This window comes from Armigeres subalbatus, chromosome 3 (assembly GCF_024139115.2).
Source record: "Armigeres subalbatus isolate Guangzhou_Male chromosome 3, GZ_Asu_2, whole genome shotgun sequence".
Taxonomy (NCBI): domain Eukaryota; kingdom Metazoa; phylum Arthropoda; class Insecta; order Diptera; family Culicidae; genus Armigeres; species Armigeres subalbatus.
In genome coordinates this window covers 56467711-56491226 of record NC_085141.1, presented here as the reverse complement: position 1 = coordinate 56491226, position 23516 = coordinate 56467711, and the positions used below count along the sequence as shown (strand labels likewise).

Here is a 23516-nt window from a genome sequence, read left to right as displayed (position 1 = left end):
AACACAAACTCTCTGAGTGAGAGCCTAGAATGTTACCCCTTAGCTATCTTTACTTCTTGGATGAGTGGTGATCGAAGTATAACAGGTTATATGCAATTTGCACTTATCATCGGTTTGTGCATTCGTGCGGCAACGCACCTGGAGCTGTGTTTTTAGGTTCCGTGGCATATTTAAATCATCTGACGTTGAAAAACATATACGATTGAGTTTACGTCATGTGCTTTTGTGTCAATTCATTCAAATATGTTGCATAATCTGTAATGCATTCTTCCTGGTGTTTCAGCAAATAATTCATATTTGCACAGTATATGTAAACATGGCTGGTCTAACAATTAGTTTGTAAATAAAACAATTTATTTTAGTAAATGGTTTTGATTTTCTATAACTACTTACTATATTCGTACCTTTTCGCTTGTATACCTTCGGTGTGGTTTTTGATAGTTAATTAATTCATGCTATACATAAGTCCTAAATCTTGGACTTCGCTAGTCTAATTGGAACCCCATTCATAGTGACAACACATCTGTTTGAAGATTTCAAATAGCACTCGGATTATGTGGGAGAAGCTGAGTTTCGGAAGGATTTGAAGAAAATTTTCTTTTTGGCAAGTCAATGGAAAATGTGTCCAAACTTTTCTACATCCAAGCATGTTTTGGATCATGTAGTAATCTATGTTCGATCATTTAGTTTGTCGATTACTCATACCAGAAGTTAAATTTTAAAACGTGTTTTATGGTGGACTTCTGGTGCGGATATTTTTCGACATTTAACCTCTGGAATGAGTTATTGACAAACTACTAAATTATCGAACCTATATTACTAAATGATCGAAAACATCCTTGCTATAATCCATAACAAATTACTCTAAGGCAATCAACGATTTTTGATTTCCTGATAGAATAATATCAGGTATGCAATCAGTATGATATAAAGTATTAGACCAGCTCTGTCACGAGTAATCTATCAGATTTTGTACAGGGATAGTTTACCTGTACAGAGTGATCTGATAAATAATTTTAGATCAGTTCATTATAATATAAACAAAACAAATTAATACGAATCAATTTTAATAAAACCTTCGGTTAATCACTCCGAAATGCTCTCCATATGAAGAAAAGTAACCGTAGTAGAATTCTCTTTAGATTTTATTAAGTCGGATCAAATTCGTAAATCTTAGTTGAAAACTGGTTGAATGTCAATGACAAAAACGGAACTGCTCATTAGCAAAAAATGAATTCTTATCTATATGAAGTATCATACTATTCAAAACAATAATTTTAAAAGGCTATCTTATTGATTGGGTGCCAGAAGCCTAAGCTGAATTCTGACTTCAAAACAAGAAACACTCGAAAGTTTGTCAAATGACCAATATTATGGATCATATATCCAAAACTATGGATCATATTACCGATGTTATGGATCATAATCACGATAAAAATTGCGCAAAATTGTATTTTTATGGATTAAAATGTCGTTTTCTATGGATCATTTTCCAAATGGATGATGGGAAAATAGCAGGAATGATATTGTTTTTCTTGATCATATTTGATGGTACATACTTATTTTCCAATTATTTGGTTTATTTTTTAGCTTAGTTATGGATCTTAAAATTAATCTTTATGGATACGCCTGAATTATTTTTTGGATTTAAGGTAGCGTTTTATGGAACATTCAGATGTTATTTATGGATCGTTTTTGTGCATTTAACGGTACAAAGTAAAGCTGCCATACACAAATGTGAAAAATAGGCCCTTTTTAGTGTTATATAAGACTTTTCTAATATGTTTGTCAACCCTTTTGAACGAGCGAGAAAGGCATCATCACCGCTAGGTGGATTAATCAGGGTTTTTTGACTTTAAATTCATTTATTTTAATCTTTTTGTTTTCAACAGTGATTTTTACATTTAAAGTGTTTAGCCTTCTGGCCCTTCATCTTAGGTTATGCGTATTTCTTTTTTTTTTGTAATTTTTATACAATGAAACTTATTTTCTATTTTTACAGTTTAGCCTTTTGGAGGCATCGATTTGTCAAAACTGCATGGTCAATTTACTCATACCTATAGATATCTAGCACATGTTCCGGCAGTGATGGATGGAAACGCGTATGTACGGCGTTTATACATTGTTGCCATTTTTTATGGTCATATTTTATAATCATAGGATCATAAGCGTTACGTGTAATCAATTGCCTATTTTAAGGCGTATAGTCATATAAATCGAGCTTTTCAGGGATTTACACATTTAAAGAGTGTCACTCTTTTCGAACCAACTTGTTCTTTACCCAATCATTCATACGCAATGAATGTATACTATATGGTATCAATTAATTTTACACATTTCCTGGCTAACACTACACCTTGTTGAATGGTAAATATCCAGCTGACAGTAACCGGGGAATATTTTCTCCTTGTTTTTGTTTTCAAACACATTTGAAAAACGATGTTTTGTATTTGGGCTTCCAATGTCACAAGATTATTTACACGAAAAACAAACTGAACATTTCAAAGTGCCTCATTATTGTTTGGTTTACGAATAATCTTTATAATCAAATATTAATAAACTGTTTTGTGTAACCAGTTAAGTTAATAACCGAAATGAATAATTGAGATACTAGCGAAGCTGTTTTTTTTTCTCGAAATTCATACGTTAAACCTAACTGCGATAATGGTGCGCTTGCGCTATAAAGCGCTATTTGCATAGCGCATCACTACTGAAGTTAGGTTTAACCACTTTAACGTACGGGTTATGAGAAAACCCCAATTTTGATGATTCCCCATCCAGTCAAAAAACAAAACCATCTCAATGGATTGATTCCGGTTTGATCTCGAAATCTTTGCGAAGGCTTATCATACACATATACAATTTTTTGGTCGATATTCATTAAAGAAAGCGTTTCGTGGCGGCAAATTCCTATACATATTGTAAATAGAGTTAAAGAAAATGTGTATCACTTAACTAACTCATGGATTGCAATGGTCTTTATACGTCAAAATGATTCCACTCTTGATAACATCTGTACAACCATATGAAGGCCAACGTACAACCGCTTGACGTCTAAATTCTATATTACAGCATTCAATAAGTGAAACGTAAACATGTTCACTTGTTATAAGACGAGCTTGTACTATCCCGTTTGAGTAAACATGTTGCATTTTCGAATATCTTTTGAAATTTCTAAGGAAACATATTAAATATCATTCCCAGAAACCTACTGAGTTTATTTTCAAATGTATACGTTGAAATCATTTGAGCTTTTTCAAAAAGCTCATTTCTAACAAGTATTGTTGAAATAATAATATTTTGTTATTGATGTTATCTCAACAAATCTTGTTGGAACAATAAATTTCAAATTATTTTCAATGAATCGCCTGCTTTGAGCGTGCTTACAGCGGCACACTAGGAGTTAACTTTCTGAAATCAGTATGGCGAAAGGCATCTAAGGTTCGATTTCTCAAAATTAAACACTTTCATCAAAAAAATATTTGGTGGGCTTGGTAGCGGACACCTTCCTACATAATCGGTACCAAATAGTTTTTCATGAAAAGTTTCTTATTTTGAGAAAACCCGCGTTAGATGACTTTCGCCATATAAATTTCTGGCGGTTAACTCTTGCTGGCTATTTTGCGCATATACTATAGCGCCTGGATGTGACAGCGGCGGGTAGAAAATCAGCCACTGCCAATAATTCATTAAATGTGACGATTTGAAAACAACAATCATATTTTTTGGTTCAATGGTAACAATTTTCTGTCCGTGTCCTTATCGAAGCGACAAGCTTTCAAATAATATGAAGCGTATTCCATATCAGCGTTCCAAACTTTGGAGATTCTAATACCGTTGACTTCTGCTTACTCATGCGAGAGTGGATTTTCAACACAGAGAGATAGAAAATGAGAGATAGAAAATTTAATTACAATTTAAGATCAGCTTTATTAGACACGCAAACTCGTATGTCGAAGCTGGTACATATAAAAAAAGCAAGTACAAAAATCACATTGAATAAATTACTGCTGAAGTTTGTCCATATTAGAATAATAAAAGATAATGGAATAAAATGACTTGGAAATATAGGTTTGTTCTTGATTTCAGCACGACATATTCAAGGGCTGATCATGAAAGGGGTCGCTATCCCGTAAAGGTTGGGAGCCACTGCGCTAGCTCTTTCGCCTCTTTCGCGAATCTTTTAAGTTAACACCGGCTGGTTTCACTCAATGGAGTTTCCCAGAAGAAATTAATTGGTTTAGCTGGAAAGGATGTCAATGACATTATTTCGACCACCATCATTTTCTGCGTACGCATAGATAGCTGCACTAACCCTCTCCCTGTATTGGAGCCCCTGGAGGAATGAAGCTTTACAGTCAACACCTTGCGTATTTGCTCACGTAGAACCCTGGGCTTCTTGGAAATTCGTTCCGTTGTCGCTAACTGTTCTAAGCGGTGATGCATGAAACCGTTTGAAAAACTGTAAGCGATCTCAAGGTGAACATGTACAGAAAGCGTAGGATGTATACCATGGTGTATATAACCTTCTTCCACGACACAAATCGTTCAAAACCCAATATTGGCCGGAAATTCAGCAGCACTGACATGTTTCGTATCTTCACATAATTCGGTTGCTTTCGGCCTCTGTTCTTCTGAAACATGCAAGGATCGTGATCTCATTGTCGTCGGGGCTAAAATAGGCTCCTCGGGCCCGTTTAGTTGTTTCGAATGCTACGTTTGGAGTTTTGACGCACCCATCGCTATTAACTGACATCCGTGTTGGTATAGCCATTGAACAAAGCACAATGAAATGTTTCGTTCTCAGCGCAAGCTCGAATGTGCATTTCGCACGCGTAAGCTAGCGTCGAAAAATACTTGAGGTAGAGCATTTTTGTACGTTTCTAGGCTAGCTTGGGAGAAATAGAATCTTGGAATCTTTACGATTCCGGGAATTCGATCATTCTAATCTAGCGATAGTCCTTTTCATGTAACATTGACATTTACTTGACATAATTCCTGGATCAAAACCTTCCGAACAGTACGAGTAGTTCCAGAAACGTAGTTAGTAGATTTCTGACCTCTTGACTCCCCCACTTCCCTTGCCAGATTCTAGGCATAAGTTATTGCCGTCAAACGTGGTTGATTATTGCGGGCAGCAGGGACTATGTCCAAGGGCTTGACGATCCCTCCCTAGGCCATCTGCGAGTTGTGGGGCTTGCCTAGGATGTGGTGGGGTTTGACAGTGGGCCCTGTTAAACCTCTATAAAAAGCTGCATGTATCCGCAAGTAGGCCCCACCAAAGCGACCGTGTGCCGCTCAAAGCGCACAAGCCCAAGTACTGGTGTTAGGTGGGACGCTAAACAGCCCTGACACGACGGCCCGCCGCGGCCCTCTGAAGAGACAGGACGTTTGCACAGGCCCAATAAGCCGCCTGGAAAACCAATCATTACGAACAATATAAGAGATAATGCGACTCGATATAATCGGCAAAGACCTAGGCGACGAATAAAGGATCACGATTGGAAGCTTGGAACATGGAACTGCAAGTCGCTAGGTTTCGCAGGTTGCGACAGGATGATCTACGATGAATTACATCCCGCAACTTCGACGTCGTGGCGCTGCAGGAGATTTGCTGGACAGGACAGAAAGTGTGGAAAAGCGGTCATCGAGCGGCTACCTTCTACCAAAGCTTTGGCACCACCAACGAGCTGGGAATCGGCTTCATAGTGCTGGGTAAGATGCGCCATCGTGTGATTGGGTGGCAACAAATCAACGCAAGGATGTGCAAGCTGAGGATTAAAGGCCGTTGCTTCAACTATAGCATCATCAACGTGCACTGCCCACACGAAGGGAGACCCGACGACGAGAAAGAAGCATTCTACGCACAGCTGGAGCAGACATACGATAGATGCCCACTGCGGGACCTCAAAATGGTCATCGGTGACATGAACGCACAGGTAGGAAGGGAGGAAATGTATAGACCGGTCATCGGATCGGATAGTCTACACACCGTATCGAATGACAACGGCCAACGATGCATAAACTTCCCAGCCTCCCGCGGAATGGTAGTCCCGCCTTCTTTCCCGGAAAAATATCCACAAGGCCACATGGAGATCACCTAACCAAGAAACGGAAAACCAAATCGACCACGTTCTAATCGACGGTAAATTCTTCTCCGACATCACGAACGTCCGCACTTACCGCAGTGCGAATATTGAATCCGACCACTACCTCGTTGCAGTATGCCTACGCTCAAAACTCTCGACGGTGTACAACACGCGTTGAAGTCGGACGCCGCGGCTTAACATTGGGCGGCTACAAGACGGTAGACTAGCCCTAGAATACGCGCAGCAGCTGGAGGTGGCATTCCCAACGGAAGAGCAACTAGGCGCACCGTCTCTCGAAGATGGCTGGAGAGATATTCGATCCGCCATTGGTAGCAGCGCAACCGCTGCACTTGGCACGGTACCCCGGATCAGAGAAACGACTGGTATGACGGCGAAAGTGAGCCGTTAGTGGAAGAGAAGAATGCAGCATGGGCGAGATTGCTGCAACACCGCACAAGGGCGAACGAGGCACGATACAAACGGGCGCGGAACTGACAAAACTCGATTTTTCAGAGGAAGAAGTGCCAGCAGGAACGTCACGATTGCAATCCGTGAAGAGACGGAGCAACTGTACCGCGCTAATAACACACGAAAGTTCTATGAGAAGTTAAACCGTTCACGTAAGGGCCACGTGCCACAGCCTGATATGTGTAAGGACCAGGGAATCAATTTTTCTGAAATGCGCTTGCGAAACAAGCGACAAAAGAGAACCAACGACAAAGCTTTGTTTTTGTCGGAGAGAATAATGACAAAGATCCGATTTTTTTTGTCAGCAACAAAAAAGAAGACAATTTTGTTGCTAACTTTTCATCCCGTTATTTTGCATTATCTCTAAAGCAAATCTCGGTTTTAAGCTATCATAGTTTCTGCTTTTATGGAAATATTCGAGAATCTAACTATGATTTCAAAATTATCATCGTATTCTCGGAAATATCAGAGCATACAGGCCAAATGATTCTTGTCATATTGTGTTAGGGTTCTGACAAAGGCTTGTTGCGAGGTGCGTTTGTCAGTAACTAACTCTGTTGACGACAAAGAGTATATTGTTAGGCATTGCTCGAATATTGATTCCCTGGTAAGGACATCAACGGGAACCTTCTTACGAACGAGCGTGAGGTGATCCAAAGGTGGCGGCAGCACTACGAAGAACACCTGAATGGCGATGTGGCAGACGAAGATGGCGGTATGGTGATGGACCTGGGAGAACGCGCGCAGGACATAATTCTACCGGCTCCGGATCTCCAGGAAATCCAGGAGGAGATTGGCCGGCTGAAAAACAACAAATCCCCTGGGGTTGACCAACTACCAGGAGAGCTATTTAAACACGGTGGTGAGGCACTGGCTAGAGCGCTGCACTGGGTCATTACCAAGATTTGGGAGGAGGAAGTTTTGCCGCAGGAGTGGATGGAAGGTGTCGTGTGTCCCATCTACAAAAGGGCGATAAGCTGGATTGTAGCAACTACCGCGCTATCACATTGCTGAATGCCATCTACAAGATACTCTCCCAAATTTTATGCCGTCGACTTGCACCAATTGCAAGGGAGTTCGTGGGGCAGTACCAGGCGGGTTTTATGGGCGAACGCTCCACCACAGACCAGGTGTTCGCCATTCGCCAAGTACTGCAGAAATGTCGCGAATACAACGTGCCCACACATCATCTAGTCATCGACTTCAAAGCCGCATATGATACAATCGTTTGAGACCAGCTATGGCAGCTAATGCACGAACACGGATTTCCGGATAAACTGACACGGTTGATCAAAGCGACGATGGATCGGGTGATGTGCGTAGTTCGAGTTTCGTGGGCATTCTCGAATCCCTTCGAAACGCGCAGAGGGTTACGGCAAAGTGTCTGCTATTCAACTTCGCTTTGGGGTAATACGAAGAGCAGGGATTAACACGAGTGGTACAATTTTCAAAAAGTCCGTGCAACTATTTGGCTTCGCCGACGACATAGATATTATGACACGTAACTGTGAGAAGATGGAGGAAGCCTACATCAGACTGAAGAGGGAAGCCAAGCGGATCGGACTAGTCATTAACACGTCGAAGACAAAGTACATAAAAGGAAGAGGTTCAAGAGAAGACAATGTGAGCCAACCACCGTGAGTTTGCATCGGTGGTGACGATATCGAGATGGTAGAAGAATTCGTGTACTTGGGCCGAAAATTGTGTACTGCCGAAAATGATACCAGCAGAGAAATTCGGAGACGCATAGTGGCTGGAAATCTTACGTACTTTGGACTCCGCAAGACGCTCCGATCGAATAGAGTTCGCCGCCGTACCAAACTGACTATCTACAAAACGCTTATTAGACCGGTAGTTCTCTATGGACACGAGACCTGGACGATGCTCGTGGAGGACCAACGTGCACTGGGAGTTTTCGAAAGGAAAATGTTGCGTACCATCTATGGTGGGGTGCAGATGGCGGATGGTACGTGGAGGAGGCGAATGAACCACATCAGCTGCTGGGAGAACCATCCATCGTTTACACCGCGAAAATCGGACGACTGCGATGGGCCGGGCACGTAGCCAGAATGTCGGACAGTAACCCGGTGAAAATGGTTCTCGACAACGATCCGACGGGCGAGGTGCGCAGCGGGCAAGGTGGATCGATCAGGTGGAAGATGACTTGCGTACCCTCCGTAGACTGCGTGGTTGGCGACGCGTAGCCATGGACCGAGCCGAATGGAGAAAACTCTTATATACCGCACAGGCCACTGCGGCCTTAGTCTGAATAAATAATAAATAACGTAGTTGATTAGCCGAGTTCCTTCAGGTACATTGAGAATGTGTAGCTAATCACAAGCTTCATAAATTTGGTTCCGTGTACAATTTCTCAAGTTTTAGTGAGTCGCGGAGTACCTTCGAATATGACTGTCATAATGCTCCTTCTCATGTCAGGGCTGTAAATGACTGACATTGGAAAGTATAAATATTCAAACAATTCCTACTTACAATTCGGTGGACCTTGTAATTCTTCACCATATGAATTCAAATCGCTTTTCAAACAAGCTGGGTGTATCTACACGTAAAAAAATAACCTTATATGTTATGGCAAAAAACCATTCGAAAATACTTATACTCTTCATTATGCCACCCAATGAATGATCCCATATCAAAAAGCTAATAACATTCATAAGTTAATGAAAAGTATAAGTTTCTGAATGTATGTGACTAATGCGATGTACAAGTTTTTTCTTATACATGTCATTAAGCGCCTGCTTTAGCAAAAAAGTATTAGAAATATTAATAATAAACAACATTAATTTTTTTTACGTGTATGGAAGTCTATAGTATTTGAATATCGCTTTGAAAATAATGCGAGCAGTTGAATTGCTATGGCAACTAATGCACGACCACGGATTTCTGGATAAACTGATACGATCGGTTAAGGCGACGATGTTGTTTAATATATATAGATGATCAAAATTTTAAAATTCCATGCAAATTGTACGAAAAACCATTTTATCGAAAAGATTTAGTTTTGATTTTCAAAGCATTCCAATTTCATCATAACAATTTTCCTCGTAAAAAAAGAAGAAAACGAATATAAATTAGCAAAAATTGGGCTGTCTATTCCTGTCTGATGCGCGGTCGTACAAATGCCAACTTTGTTTTATATATATAGAAGATATGATGATGATCATATATGATTTTCACGAAGCCTGTTATTTGGTTTTGCCGACAACATTGATATTATGGCATATAACCTTGAGAAGATGGAGTAAGCAACATCAGACTGAAAATGGAAGCTAAGCGAATTGGACTAGCCATCAACACGTCGAAGGTGAAGTTCATGATAGAAAGAGGCTGAAGAGAAGAAACTTTAAGCCACCCACCACGAGCTTGTATCTGTGGTGACGAAATCGAGATGGTTAAAGAATTCGTGTACTTGAGCTCACTGGTGAGTTCCGATAACGATACTAGCAGAGACATCCAGAGACGCATCTTGGCAGGAAATGGTACGTACTTTGGATTCCGCAAAACGCTCCAATCGAATAGAGTTCGCCAGCTTACCAAACTACTTATCCACAAAACGCTTATTAGATCGGTAGTTCTCTATGGGCACGACCCCTGGACGATGCTCGTGGAGGACTAACGCACACTTGGAGTAAGATGTGCGGGCACAAAGCAAGACCATGCTGGTGGTGGCTGGTAAAGTATTATCGTGTTAGAATAAAAATTCAAAAATGGTAACTTGGCTTAGAAACCTCGCATTAATTAACTGTTGAAGTGCTTAATGAACACAAAGCTGCAAGGCGGCAATGTCACAGAAGAATGTCACAATGCCAATGAAGAAAGGAAGTGTACCCCGATATAGAAAACACAGACATAAGTATTCCCACGTCAAAAGCTAAGCCATGACTTCTGGAACCTAGGGTCGTGCTAACTAACAATGATGTGATAATAGGCGCACAAATTAATTTACTCTTCGACCGTACAAAGTATTACGAAACTGAATCGCTCGAAATATTTCTTTATCTATGAGCTAAGGTAGTACCACTACTTGGTGAAATAATTATGGAAACGTGTCAGTTTCGAGTTTCGAGTTTCGAGTCTCTAAAATGGAAATAAATTTAGAAATTTTGGAGTTAATTTTACTTTCTTGCCTTCCGCACATATGAAAGTTAAAGGAAATTGTCTATTCTATGTTGACGTACTTATTGGATCTATTGTCATGTTACCATCTTAGTTTTAACAAGCTTGAGTGAAAACTATTAACACCCGCCATGCTAAATTGCTTACCCAATTATTTTGATTGTTTTCGCTTTGAATTATAATTTATGTCGATAATGACTCTACAGCAAGCATGCAACCCTTGATCTTAATCGCATCTTCCATTTGCAAGAGGCATGAACTACTTCAAAGTCTGAGCTTGCTTTTCATTTCGATCCACCAGAGTACACCCGGGTTGAACGCTCGTTACCCTCCCAACGCAGCACACACAGAACTGAAACCTACTGCACCCATCCGGTTGCGATGTGCGATAAAACCCATCTGTTTACCTTCCACCCATCCACACCGGCGGGATGCTTTGCACGTGACCTGTTTCCCTACTCATGATCTAAACAGGGCATGGCAACTCAGAAGAATTCGAATTGCCAGTCTTGCTCTCATCCGCATTTAGTTGGCGCATTTGAAAACGAGGCGACAGGGAAACGAAGATGAATAGTCCCCCGCCCCCAAACAATTTCCTAGTTTTCCCTGGTTCAATAGGGGCTATATAGGCTTATTTTCTCATAATAAAATTTCACGCTTAGATTAATCGGTGGAAGAGAACCGAAACGGGAAATCGCATTAATCTATGCATGCTTTTAAAGATTGTCGTTTTCGGTATCGTCTTTTTGATTGTGGAAGTGGATTGATTGGAGAGAGATTCCTCGGATTACTCACTAGGAAGAAAGAAAACATTGTTGCTTCTGCCTTATTCGCCTTTGAAGTACATATAATTCAAGAAGAACATCAAATAAGATGACTTTTGAGTCGTTACTCTTATCTTTATTTCGTGTCGCTTGAAAGAAACGGAGGAAAAAAATCGAGGGGTGGTTCGAGACATCATTTGATTTGAAATTCGCTTTTTGACATTCAGGGGGGTGAAATGTAATTTACACGGCACAAGGCGACAGTAACCGAATAGCCTTTTTCAGATTCCGTCGAGATTTTTTCAGCTTCGTCACCCTCGCTTTCCATTTAAATCCATTCGAAAGTGCAGTCAGAATAAAACGGATGAAAAGGGAAATATTTTGCATAATTTATCCCTCCCACTCTCAGACGGATTTTGAAGACGGGAGAAGAAAGTTTACCTGTCTTATTTCACTTTGAAATCAGAAACATCGGTCTGTGAGCGACTGCCATGCAGCTGCAGTTTTTTTTAATGGGATTCAGTATCTCGTATACTGGGGTTGAAAGACGATCCGCTCGCTCGGTTGGTGTGCAATTCAATTCTCGAACAGCATATAAAATGTGCTCCGCAGACTTCAGCGCTGCTACGCATTCCAAGCAAGTCAACATCCGCGGCGGTAGCTGCAGCTGGATAAGAGAAAGTTGAAAGTGGAAATTCCACTAGGATTTGTTTTCTGCTATCCACTGAGACCAGATGCTGGGAAGGATTTGCCGCATGGGAGAGGTTTTTTGGTTGAGCGGCAAAAACGAGTGTTATTGAATTATCAAGTTTGCTGATTTTGAAGACTCGCAGATTTGATTCGATAGTTTTATATATGAATGAGATGAATGAATTTTATATGCCTGTACCTTGAATGTTCATTAAAGTTTGCAGAATATTGTTCATAATTTTCTATATGGAACAAGGAAAATTGGATTAATTCCACCGGGCAGGAGGTTCATGACGACCATAAGCACACTATTTCATTGGAATACGGGTTTTGGTTGAAAAACGAAATGTAGATCTTTTGGAGAAGGTAACACTCAGTCTACAATTAGTAGCGTCCAACCACCGATTCAACTCCAACTCCATCATTGTTTCTACCATTAAAACACCAATAACTGGTAAAGTTCTATAGAAGTTCCGAGAAATTTCAAAGAAAATTACGATTTTGAACTGCTTCTATAGAATGGACTAGTTGCAAATAGCCATCACATATTATGCAAACAGATTTACAGCTACTTGCGCCATTTAGTGAATACCCCTAATATCTTTTAGTGGAGTACCCCTGATATCTTTTCAAAGCGCTCTTTGATTGATAATATCTTTGCATAGGTATGCAAAGGTTGGATGGTATTCTTCATCTTTCCGCTCGTCTTCTTTTCTAAACTCCTGTTCCTTTCTTGTGACTCAAATAAGCAGCCGGAGATTCAGGAAGGACTAATGGTGACAGGGACAGCAAGGGCTATGTCCAAGGCCTTGACGATCCCTCCCCAGGCCATCTGCGAGTTGTGGCGCCTGCCTAGGATGTAGTGGGGTTTGACAGTGGGCCCTGTTAAACCTTTATAAAAAGCTACATGTATCCGCAAGCAGGCTCCGCCAAAGCGACCGTGTGCCGCTCAAAGCGTACAAGCCCAAGTCCTGGTGTTAGGTGGGACGCTAAACAGCCCTGACACGACGGCCCTCCGACGAGACAGGAGGTTTGCGCAGGCTCAATAAGCCGCCTGGAAAACCAATAATTACGAACAATATAAGAGATAATGCGACTCGATATAATCGGCAAAGACCTAGGCGACGAATAAAGGATCACGATTGGAAGCTTGGAACATGGAACTGCAAGTCGCTAGGTTTCGCAGGTTGCGACAGGATGGTCTACGATGAATTATATCCCCGCAATTTCGACGTCGTGGCGCTGCAGGAGATTTGCTGGACAGTACAGAAAGTGTGGAAAAGCAGGCATTGGGCGGCTACCTTCTACCAAAGCTGTGGCACCACCAACGAGCTGGGAACCGGCTTCATAGTGCTGGGTAAGATGCGCCAACGCGTGATTGGGTGGCAGCCAATCAACGCAAGGATGTGCAAGCTGAGGATTAAAGGCCGTTTCTTCAACTATAGTGTACTATCGGATATGATAATGGTTAGTGCTTTGCATAATGTGTCAATGAAATGCTTCGATGAGAATAATTGTAATCATAGTAGTCATGAAAATATAAGATCTGTTTGTGACAACAAATCCAAGAATCGAACGTGTTTTCTTTATCTCCCGCTCCCGACACTACATTTGGCGACGAGGAGAAAGTAAAGTTAATATTTAAACGCGAGTGAATGGAGTGTTATTTTTAGTGCTGTTGTGTTGGAAAGAAGATTTAGTGAAATGCGATAGGATTGAGTATGATTGATTCAAGGTAGGTGCTGCGCGATTAAATAAAATGAATGAATGACCCCTTATAATCGTCAAAATATCAGCCTGTGGTTGGATGGCGGAGAATATTTGCATGAATTTCGTTATTAGCTCGTTTCAATTGGCCTGATTCGATGCGTTATTACGAAAAAGGTTGACGTCTCTTTTCCGATAACGGAATACCTTCAATTTAGTCGCTAGGCAACCCAGAGACATGCATGACATACTGCGATGTACTTCTGTCAAGTCTACGATCTTTTAATCGGTACAATCATCACATGAGGTTTATGATGGAAGTCGTCATGTTTTCCAACTTATGGTGCGGAGAAGCGCAAGAGAGTAGCTACTATGTTATTATAGTTCATTCAATAAACTTATTCAAATGATTCAAGTCGAGTTGCATGTGGTCGTAACGTTTGCTGGTTGGATGACGAATAAAAACTGGCAGACTGTGTTTAGTTTCCAAAAAAAGTTTTTTCAAATAATGATTCTGTAGTGTTTAAAATGTAAGGTTCATTAAAATAAAATTGTTTTATTTGGACGAGTAAACCCAGCAACTTTTGATGTGTATTAGATAAAGTGCTCATTTAGATTCGATAAAGGATTATTAATATTAATGTTGATGTTATAACACTTCTTCTGTCTGATGATTATTAAAGCTGTGTTGTTATTGACGGATATGGAGATATCAATCCAATTGCGAAAGGATATTAGATTTTTCATAATTAAAGCTAAATTTATTTTCCAAGTTTTGTGATCACCTAAGAGTAATACAAATCTATTCAAGAATACGTTTGTAGCAAAACTAGAATTCAAAAGTTGGGACTTCTGAAGTTTTATCTGTTAAACTAAGTGATGCTTTGTTTAGCACATCTTTAAGCGTACCCAGTAAACGTACGTCAAGCGCACCTCTTTCGAAGTTGAGTAATTTGCCTGTACTTTGATGAAAGTCTTTTTATTTCATAGCGGATAGACAATATTACCATGCAATTACCATCGGATTGGTGTGAAGAGAAAGGAAGTTCGGTCCTTATGGTTTAAATCGATAGACAATGATGTGCCGTAGAGAGCAACTGTGTGCTAATTATTGTTGGCAATTGTGTGCCATGGAAAGCAACTGTGTGCTATTTATTGTTTGTCAATGGTTATGGAGAGCAACTGTGTGCTAATTATTGTTGGCAATTGCGTGCCATGGAGAGCAACTGTGTGCTAAGGGTATGCGATAACACACTTTTTCCTAACGAAACGAAACGAAACGAAATTTAAAATGTTTATGTTGATTCGGATCGAAACGAAACGAAATATAGATCTACTTTCGAGACTTCGAAACGATACGAAATCAAGATTCATTTATTTCGAAATTTTTCGAAACGAAACGAAATTTTATTTTATTTTTTCCGCGAAATTTTTATTAAATTGGTTTTACATTAGCACGCAATTCTGATTTCACTTTTTCGAAGTCAAATAACTGTTTTGCGACCAATAGAGTTATAATAACAGAAGAGGCAGTCTGTGATAAATCGCCGCATTCTCGCCGCATGTGATAAATCGCACCCCTGCATTTGTGCCGCTCCATAGGAATTCATCGTGGAACGTGTGCTCCCGAATCTGATCAATTTTATATCAGTAGGTATATACAAATATAGAAATTGATCATGATCAATCTGATCAATTTTATATCAGTAGGTATATACAAATATAGAAATTGTGGGATTTTTCATATACGGATTCAATTTTCGTTAAAAACCTTAGTTCACTTAATAATTATATAATTATGCTGAAGAATACTACATATTGTCTTGTCAGCGTGGTATTATAGTATTGAGCAAAGTCAAAATTAGAAAATGAATGCTTAGATTTATTTTTTTATTTAGTGGGATACTCAATTATGTATCCACATCTGCCAGGCGTATACGCAGATAGAGAATTGATATTACTAGACCAACATTTGAAAAAGGCGTAACAGCCAAAACTTATTTCTTTTTATTCGTCCACATATATATAACATACTTTTGCTCATTAGAAGAATCCTGTGCACCTTTCTAAAATGCATAAAGATATGTATTTCAGATTGAATTTCACAGACCCATAGTCTTATATACAATCAGCTCGACGAATTGAGCTATTGTCTGTGTGTCCTTGGCATATGAGAACAGCTGTTATGGTCAGTATGAGCTGAAAGCTTTCAGCTTTCCGCAATTTTAATGATCTTTCAACCCGTCCTGGAGTTTTTTGGCAAATTCCATGCGAAGATCTAGAAATGCCCACAAATTTGCAATGTTCCTTACATATTGTTGCAAATAGTCAATAAAATTCTTAGCTTGATTAACTGTACACATCGTAGTTGCTAGTCATGATTGATTGAGAAACAGCAAATATGCACAGCTCACCAATTAAATAATATTCTTGGGAAATTAAATGAAATTATTAATTTATTAATTATCAATTAAAAAAGTTATTCTTATTGTATACTTGCTTCAGAGTTTCCAATTCATGACCAATACCTAACGATGCTCCTTACTGTCAATTTAGGATTAGGAGCGGAAAATTAGTTTAACACTCATTGTTATAAAATACCAAGGAATACTCTGCATCTCCGTGAGCGCTACGGGAAAGGAATCGTTGGTTAGTTGAGAAGGTAATTCATGTGAAGCCCCTTGGTAAGCGACTAAACGAGGTGGAGGAACTTTCATCGCAGTTCCTCTCTGACAAGTTTGTCGGTTCATCTATTGGAGAATGAAACACTTGAGCAGGTTGTTGTGAAGGTTATGCTCACCCATAAATCCGTTTACGTCTGTGGCATGTGTTGCGCATTCCGACTGTGTAAATCAAATCGTCAACATAGCTACCCCATGTGACACTGTAATCGTAGTTGGGGATTACAACCTTTCTAGGCTCGAATGGGTATATGATGACGAAGTCGAAGAATACTTGCCAACCAACGCTTCTTCCGAGCAGGAGTTAACTCTAACTGAAACTTTGATTGCTAGTGGCTTAAAGCAAATCTGCAATGTATGAAATTCGAACGGAAGACTTCTTGACTTGGCATTTGTAAGCGACAGTAACGAAGCTGTGCTTATTGAAGCACCATATTCAATCTTAAGCCCTGACCGCCACCACAAACCGTTCGTTCTACGTCTGGACTTTCGTAACCCGGTTTATCATCTCCAATCTGCAGTAGAAAAAAATGGACTTAGATTTTGGCTTCTCTCGCTGTGACTACGAGGCTGCGAAGAACGAGCTTAATTCACTAGGTTTGTTCCAGATACTCAGTAGAGACGGGGTCTTCGACACGATAAGCAGGTATGTTCCTCTTCGTAGATCTTTACCTCGGAGGACGTACAAGCAACTCTGGTGGAACGCTGAACGCGTCGCAGGTTTTCCGTAACCGGACTGCGACAAATAGAGCTCTTCTGCAAACCGTTGAATCGGAGTACGAAAATCTCGTGTCGTCTACCTTTCGTGAGTATGTTCACCGTGTACAAAATGAAGTTAAATCGAACCCGTCAGCTTTCTGGCGCTTCATCAAAACCAGGAAAAATCGCATGCGATGCTATTCACTGTGAGTTTTGCTGATTTTACATCAAATGATATCGCTGAATCTGCTGAACTATTCGCAAGTTTTTTCATGTCGGTGTACACTACGAATTATCCTCCAGATTCGACAGACCTTCTTAACTCTCTTCCATTATACAACATGAACTTTCCGTGCCCCACATTCTCCGTAGCTGAAATTTTATAAACATTAGAAGCTGTCGATCCATCGGAAGGTCCAGGTTCGGATAGACCACCTCCTGTTTTCATTCAACGATGTGCTGACGTATTAGGATTGCCTGTTTGCATTTTGTTCAACATGTCGCTTGCGCTAGGAGTCTTCCCAGATGAGTGGAAAATATCAGCAGTTACTCCAGTTCATAAGACGGGTAGCTTCCATAATGTTGAAAACTATCGTCCAATCTCGTGAAAACTATCGTCCAACCAACATGGTTTTGTACGAAATCGCTCAACTGTAACAAACCTGATGACCTACACTAGCATGCTGAATTCTAACCTGGAGAAGAGGTGTCAAGTTGACAGCATTTACATCGACGTTACGAAGACTTTCGATAAAGTTCCTCACGGATTAACTTCAAAGAATTTAGAACGTTTGGGTTTTCCTGACTGGATTGTCACTTGGCTGCGTTCTTACTGATTGGTAGGTCATTAAGGTCGTTAAATTAGGCACTGTCTCATCCAATACATATCCAATGCCATCCGGAGTACCACAAGGCAATCACCTAGGGCCGCTAATTTTCATCATCTTCGTGAACGATTTATGTCCAACGCAGTTTCGTTCATTTTGCCCTCAGGATATTACCGTGGTATAATCCTTTGAGGTTACCGCACTACGAAGAGCGATACTAACTGATTCGACTCGAAACCCTTCGACAACGACGTGGAGATTTGCAGAGGGTTTTTGCATTTGATATTATAAACAACCACGTGGACTGCCCTGAGCTCTTGCAGCAAGTTAACTTTCATGTTCCAGCCCGTCGCTCCCGCCAACGTCAGCTCTTCCAACACTCCACAATGTTTGGGCAAAATCACCCGCTTGAACGTTGCTTCAACCTCCTCAACGACATTGATTGGTTCGATTTTCATTGTACTATTGTAGCATATAAGTTTTAAACCAGTCTGTGCAGTTAATACTGAAGATGAAGATAAATAATAGAGAAAAAATATCACCAAATTTAAATTTGAATCTTGGAAACACTGAAGACGTTTTACAGAAGAAAACTTCATACGTATTTGTCGACTGAGAATGGGGTTATGTAGTAAGCGGTAATACATAAAAAAAATGTATAACCAAAAGTTTTGAAAACAACTTTAAGATTTAGTTCAGCGGCGCAGCCAAATTTTTGATAATAAAAAGTCTTGTTTTAAGTTCGAAATTCCGCGGAATTCCGTTGAATTTCGTTAGAAGCTAGTTTTTTCTAGCGAATTTTTTTAAATTTTACGAAACGAAACGAAATCAAGAAATCAGATTTCGCCGTGCTCAAATTCCGCGAAATTCCGCGGAATTTCGTTTCGAATCACCTGAAACGAAATTTTTCGAAATACCGCATATGCTTACTGTGTGCTATTCATTGTCTGACAATGGTTTGACATGGAGAGCAACTGTGTGCTAATTATTGTTGGCAATTGTGTGCCATGGAAAGCAACTGTGTGCTATTTATTGTTTGTCAATGGTGTGACATGGAGAGCAACTGTGTGCTATTTATTGTTTGGTAATGGTGTGACATGGAGAGCAACTGTGTGCTGATTATTGTTGGCAATTTTGTGTCATGGAGAGCAACTGTGTGCTATTTATAAAAAAAACGCCGAAGCCGTGTGCCATGGTGAGCAACGGCGTGTTATGCTCTCCACGGCTACCGTGGGCGATAAAGAGCAACTCCAGCCATGTTCTATTAGGCAAGTGAGGATAGAAATAAGTGTCAGGCATACTAGATACTATGGAGAGTAACTGTGAACTAAATTACAATTATCAGCAACTATGTGTTTTGATATATTGTGGTTATTGCAGATCTATAACCAATACTTGTTAGCTATGTGAACTGGAAAGCATTAGTAAGCATTCAGTAAGAACAATACCAGTAATATAAGATAATACAGCTAGAGACTAATACAAAATAATAATGTACCGAATTATCTATTTTGATACAATGGAATAGTACAGTTGCCGGCAGCTGTAAAAGTAGAAATGTCTTTCCTCGGGACATCATTTTAAAAGGCCACAGAACTAAATGGCGATTTCGTCGTTTGAAAATAATCGGTAAATGGTAAGTTGTTGATAATCGAAGAAATGTTTGGAAAAATTAGGAATACAGTAATATTCCGATTTTATCACCCTCCTGGTGAATATTGGGGTGATAAATAAAAATAAAAATCCATTTTCCAATATATTTCCAGTTTTTTAATTCATTCCATAAATATGAATCATTTTATGCCTTGGAAAGGTCATATGCGTGATCGGTACCTGTTATTTATTGTCGAAATTGCTTACAGAATATTTCCCAGGTACTCAGAAGTCGTTCGTAATAAACTACAAGCGGTGAAAGTTATTTCATGACAATCAATGTTGTTTGTGGTATTATTTACGAAAATAAAATTTTTTTGGGGTGACAAAATCGGGTCGAAAACGTGATAAAATCGGGGGTAGACAAAATCGGGGAGTGACGAAATCGGGTCAACACTGTATTGCAAATTGTTTGATAATAGCAGTTTAACCGTGTTACAGGCCGATTTACTATATCTCTTCTGCAACCACATGGAAACCATATTGCAGAGATTTGAGATTTGAGGTGCTTCATACAGAAACACAGTTCGTATTTTTTACTTAGAACAATTGGCAATAAGTTGATGATTTGAATGTTAAATGGACATAATTGGGGATGAATGGAAAGGTTATGTGAAACTGTCAGCATGGTGATATTATTTTAAGATGAACGATCAAGCTGCCAGGGGGTTTTGAAATCATCAACAGGATAGCAAGATACGGGTCTCCAGTCAGTCTTGCTGTTGAAGATGTGGGTACGAGTTAGTAATAAGTGATTCCATACTAAGTAATAAGTAATAAGTGAATCTATACTTGCTTCCATAGTTTTGTTACTTTGTGGATACGTGATTCAATCTCAAAAGTAAGACAGTGCATTTATCAAAGCGAAGTATTTTCAAAGTTTGTGTATTACTTTGTCACGGTTCATCAATGTGGTATCATAATGCTAGCAGAGCTTAAAATATTTTTCTTCATGAAGCAAATTCGCATGATTATTCAAAACATAGAATGACATAGTCAGACGACTACTCCACCAACTACTTCATTCGACTGTCACTGAGTGTGCTTACTATGTGCAAAAAAAAAACATTATTTGCATAAACAATTGATGTTCACGTTTCAGATAATTTATCAATTTGTAAAATGTGCAAAAATATTCAATGACTAATATTCAACCGAATATTGTCAGTCCAGCAGCCGAATTCCGAAGCTCCAAGAAAAAATTGAAAAATTTCTTTATAAATAGAGATTTTCAAATTCTCTTTCTCTTTCCAAAAATTTCTTCTCTTCATACCGTATTCCGATAGACTGAAGAGAAAGAAAAAACTAAAATTTCTTGCGAAGAAAAATATTAGTTCACAAATTTTCCACTAGATGTCTTTTGACAATTATTTGCATACCGATTGCTCAAAACATCCTCATATCGAAACTAAAACTTGCTTTCGCTTATGGTTACCGAAATAATGAAGGGGAAAAATGATAAATATTCAATCTAGTGATGAAAATATGCAGTAACAGCAACATTGTTGTGATTTCCAACTGGCTGAAAATAACGAAAGCTCTAACTTCAATACTTGAAAACACTGAACCATTGAAGCATATTCGGATCAGCTTTAGCTTAGCTTTTCTTAGCTTAGTTTAGCTAGCTTTAGCTTTAGCTTTAGCTTAGCTTTAGCTTAGCTTAGCTAGCTTTAGTTTAGCTTTAGTTTAGCTTTAGCTTAGCTTTTAGCTTAGCTTTAGCGAAGCAGCTTAGCTTTTAGCTTAGCTTTTGAAATAGCTTAGCTAGTTTTTAGCTTTAGCTTTTTAGCTTTAGTTAAGTTTAGCTTAGCGAAGCGAAGCTTTTAGCTTAGTGAAGCTTAGCTTTAGCTAAGCGAAGTTAAGCTTTTTAGCTTTTTAGCGAAGTTTTTGAAGTTTTAGTTTAGTTTAGTTAGCCCCACCCCAAGAAGGAAGACCCACCTGTTCAGCCCCAAGTGGTGATGAATTCCACCAGATTAGTAGCGAAGTGAAGAAGTGAAGTTCCCAGTTTTAGCGAAGTGATGAAGCGAAGCGGTTCGGCGAAGTGAAGTGAACCCTGAGTTTAGGCGACCCCCTGTTCCAGCCCCAGCCTCCAGCCCTGTTCCCACCCCCTGTTCCTTCTGTTCCCAGCCCCTGTTCCCAGCCCCACCTGTTCCTGTTCCACCCAGCTCCACCCCACCTGTACCCCAGCCCTGATCCCTGTTCCTGTTCCAGCCCCCACCACCACCTCAGTTCCACCCCACCCCAGTTCCCACCTACCCCAGCCCCACCATCTCCACCCCAGCCCTGAATTCCCAGCTCCCACCCACCCTGTTCCACCTGTGCCCCCAGCCCCTGTTCCCCACCCCTGTCTGGCTCCACCCCACCCAGCCCCTGTTCCTGTTCCTGCTCAGCCTCACCCACTCCCAGCACCTCAGCCTCCTGTTCACCCCCACCTGTACCCCAGCCCCACTCCCACCAGCCCTGTTCCCACCCCCAGCTCCTGTTCTGTTCTGTCTCACCTGTTCCCACTCCCCTTCACCCCACCCTGTCTCTGTTCCCAGCCCCTGTTCACCCCCACCCCAGCCCTGTTCCAGCTCCCAGCTCCCACCCTGTCCTGTTCTGCTCCACCCCACTTCAGCCCTGTTCCCAAATTCCCCACCTCACCCCTGTTCCCCACCCCACCCAGCCCCACCCCACCCACCCAGTTCCTGTTCCCAGCCCCAGCTCCAGCCCCACTCCACCCCTGTTCCCAGCCCCAGCCCCTGTTCCCTCAGCCTCCGACCCACCCCACCTCAGCCCACCACCCCAGCCCCACTCCCCAGCCCTGTTCCAGCCCCCAGCCCCTGTTCCACCTGTTCCCCCTGTTCAGGCCCCCCAGCCTCACCAGCCCCACTGTTCCACCAGGCCCCACCACCCTGCACCACCCCACCTGCCCCTGAGTCCCACCTCACCTCAGCTCCCAGCCCCACCCACCCAGCTCCTCAGCCCTGGCTCCTGTTCCTCCAGCCCCACCTCCAGCCCACACCAGCCCCCACCTCACCTCAGCTCCCAGCCAGCCCTGTTCCAGCCCCCAGCTCTGCCCCTCAGCCTCACTCAGCCCACCAGCCCCCAGCCTCACCTGTTCCAGCTCCCCACCCCAGCTCCCTGTTCCTGTACCTCACCACTCAGCCCAGCCTCACCTGTTCTGGGCCCAGCCTCACTCCCTGTCTCAGCCCCCACCTGTTCCTGTTCCCCCAGCCCAGCTCACCCCACTCTGTTCCCACCTCAGCCCAGCCTCCCAGCCCCACTCCAGCCCACCCCTGTTCCCACCCCACCCCACCTGTTCAGCCCCACCTGCACTCCAGCTCCACCCCACTCCCTCCCACCCACCCCAGCCCAGTCTGTTCCCAGCCCCAGCCCCACCCCAGCCCCTCAGCCCCCAGCCTCCACTCCCACCCCAGCTCCCACCTGTCTCACCAGGCTCTCACCAGCCCCATCCTGTCTCAGCCTCACCCCACCTCACCCCTGTTCCCACCTGCCCTGTTCCCAGCCCTGTTCCTGTTCCAGGCCCCAGCCCCACTCACCGCCCCTGTTCCCTGAAAATCCAGTTCCAGCCCCAGCTCCCAGCCCCACCTCAGCCCCTGTTCCCAGCCCCACCCACCCCACCCACCCTTGGGTTCCTGTTCTGTCTGTCCCACCAGCCTCCCAGCCCGCACTCCAGCACCAGCCCCCAGCCCCAGCCCTGTTCCAGCCTCCACTCCCAGTTCACTCCCACCAGCCCCACCCCAGCCCCAGCCTCAGCTTGCCTGTTCCCACCTGTTCCCAGCCCTGTCCCTTTAGCCAGCCCTG

General features: G+C 41.7%; 1 protein-coding gene across 1 annotated transcript in view; it reads left to right on the top strand.

The window, feature by feature from the left end:
- The window catches only part of LOC134221655 (uncharacterized), a 38104-nt gene extending 14837 nt beyond the window's left edge, over positions 1–23267 (top strand). Inside the window, exon 2 of the mRNA XM_062700844.1 lies at positions 21921–23267. Within this exon, the coding sequence (XP_062556828.1) occupies positions 21921–23267 (1347 nt within the window). The remainder of the gene's footprint in view (positions 1–21920) is intronic.
- The last annotated feature ends 249 nt before the right edge of the window (positions 23268–23516 follow it).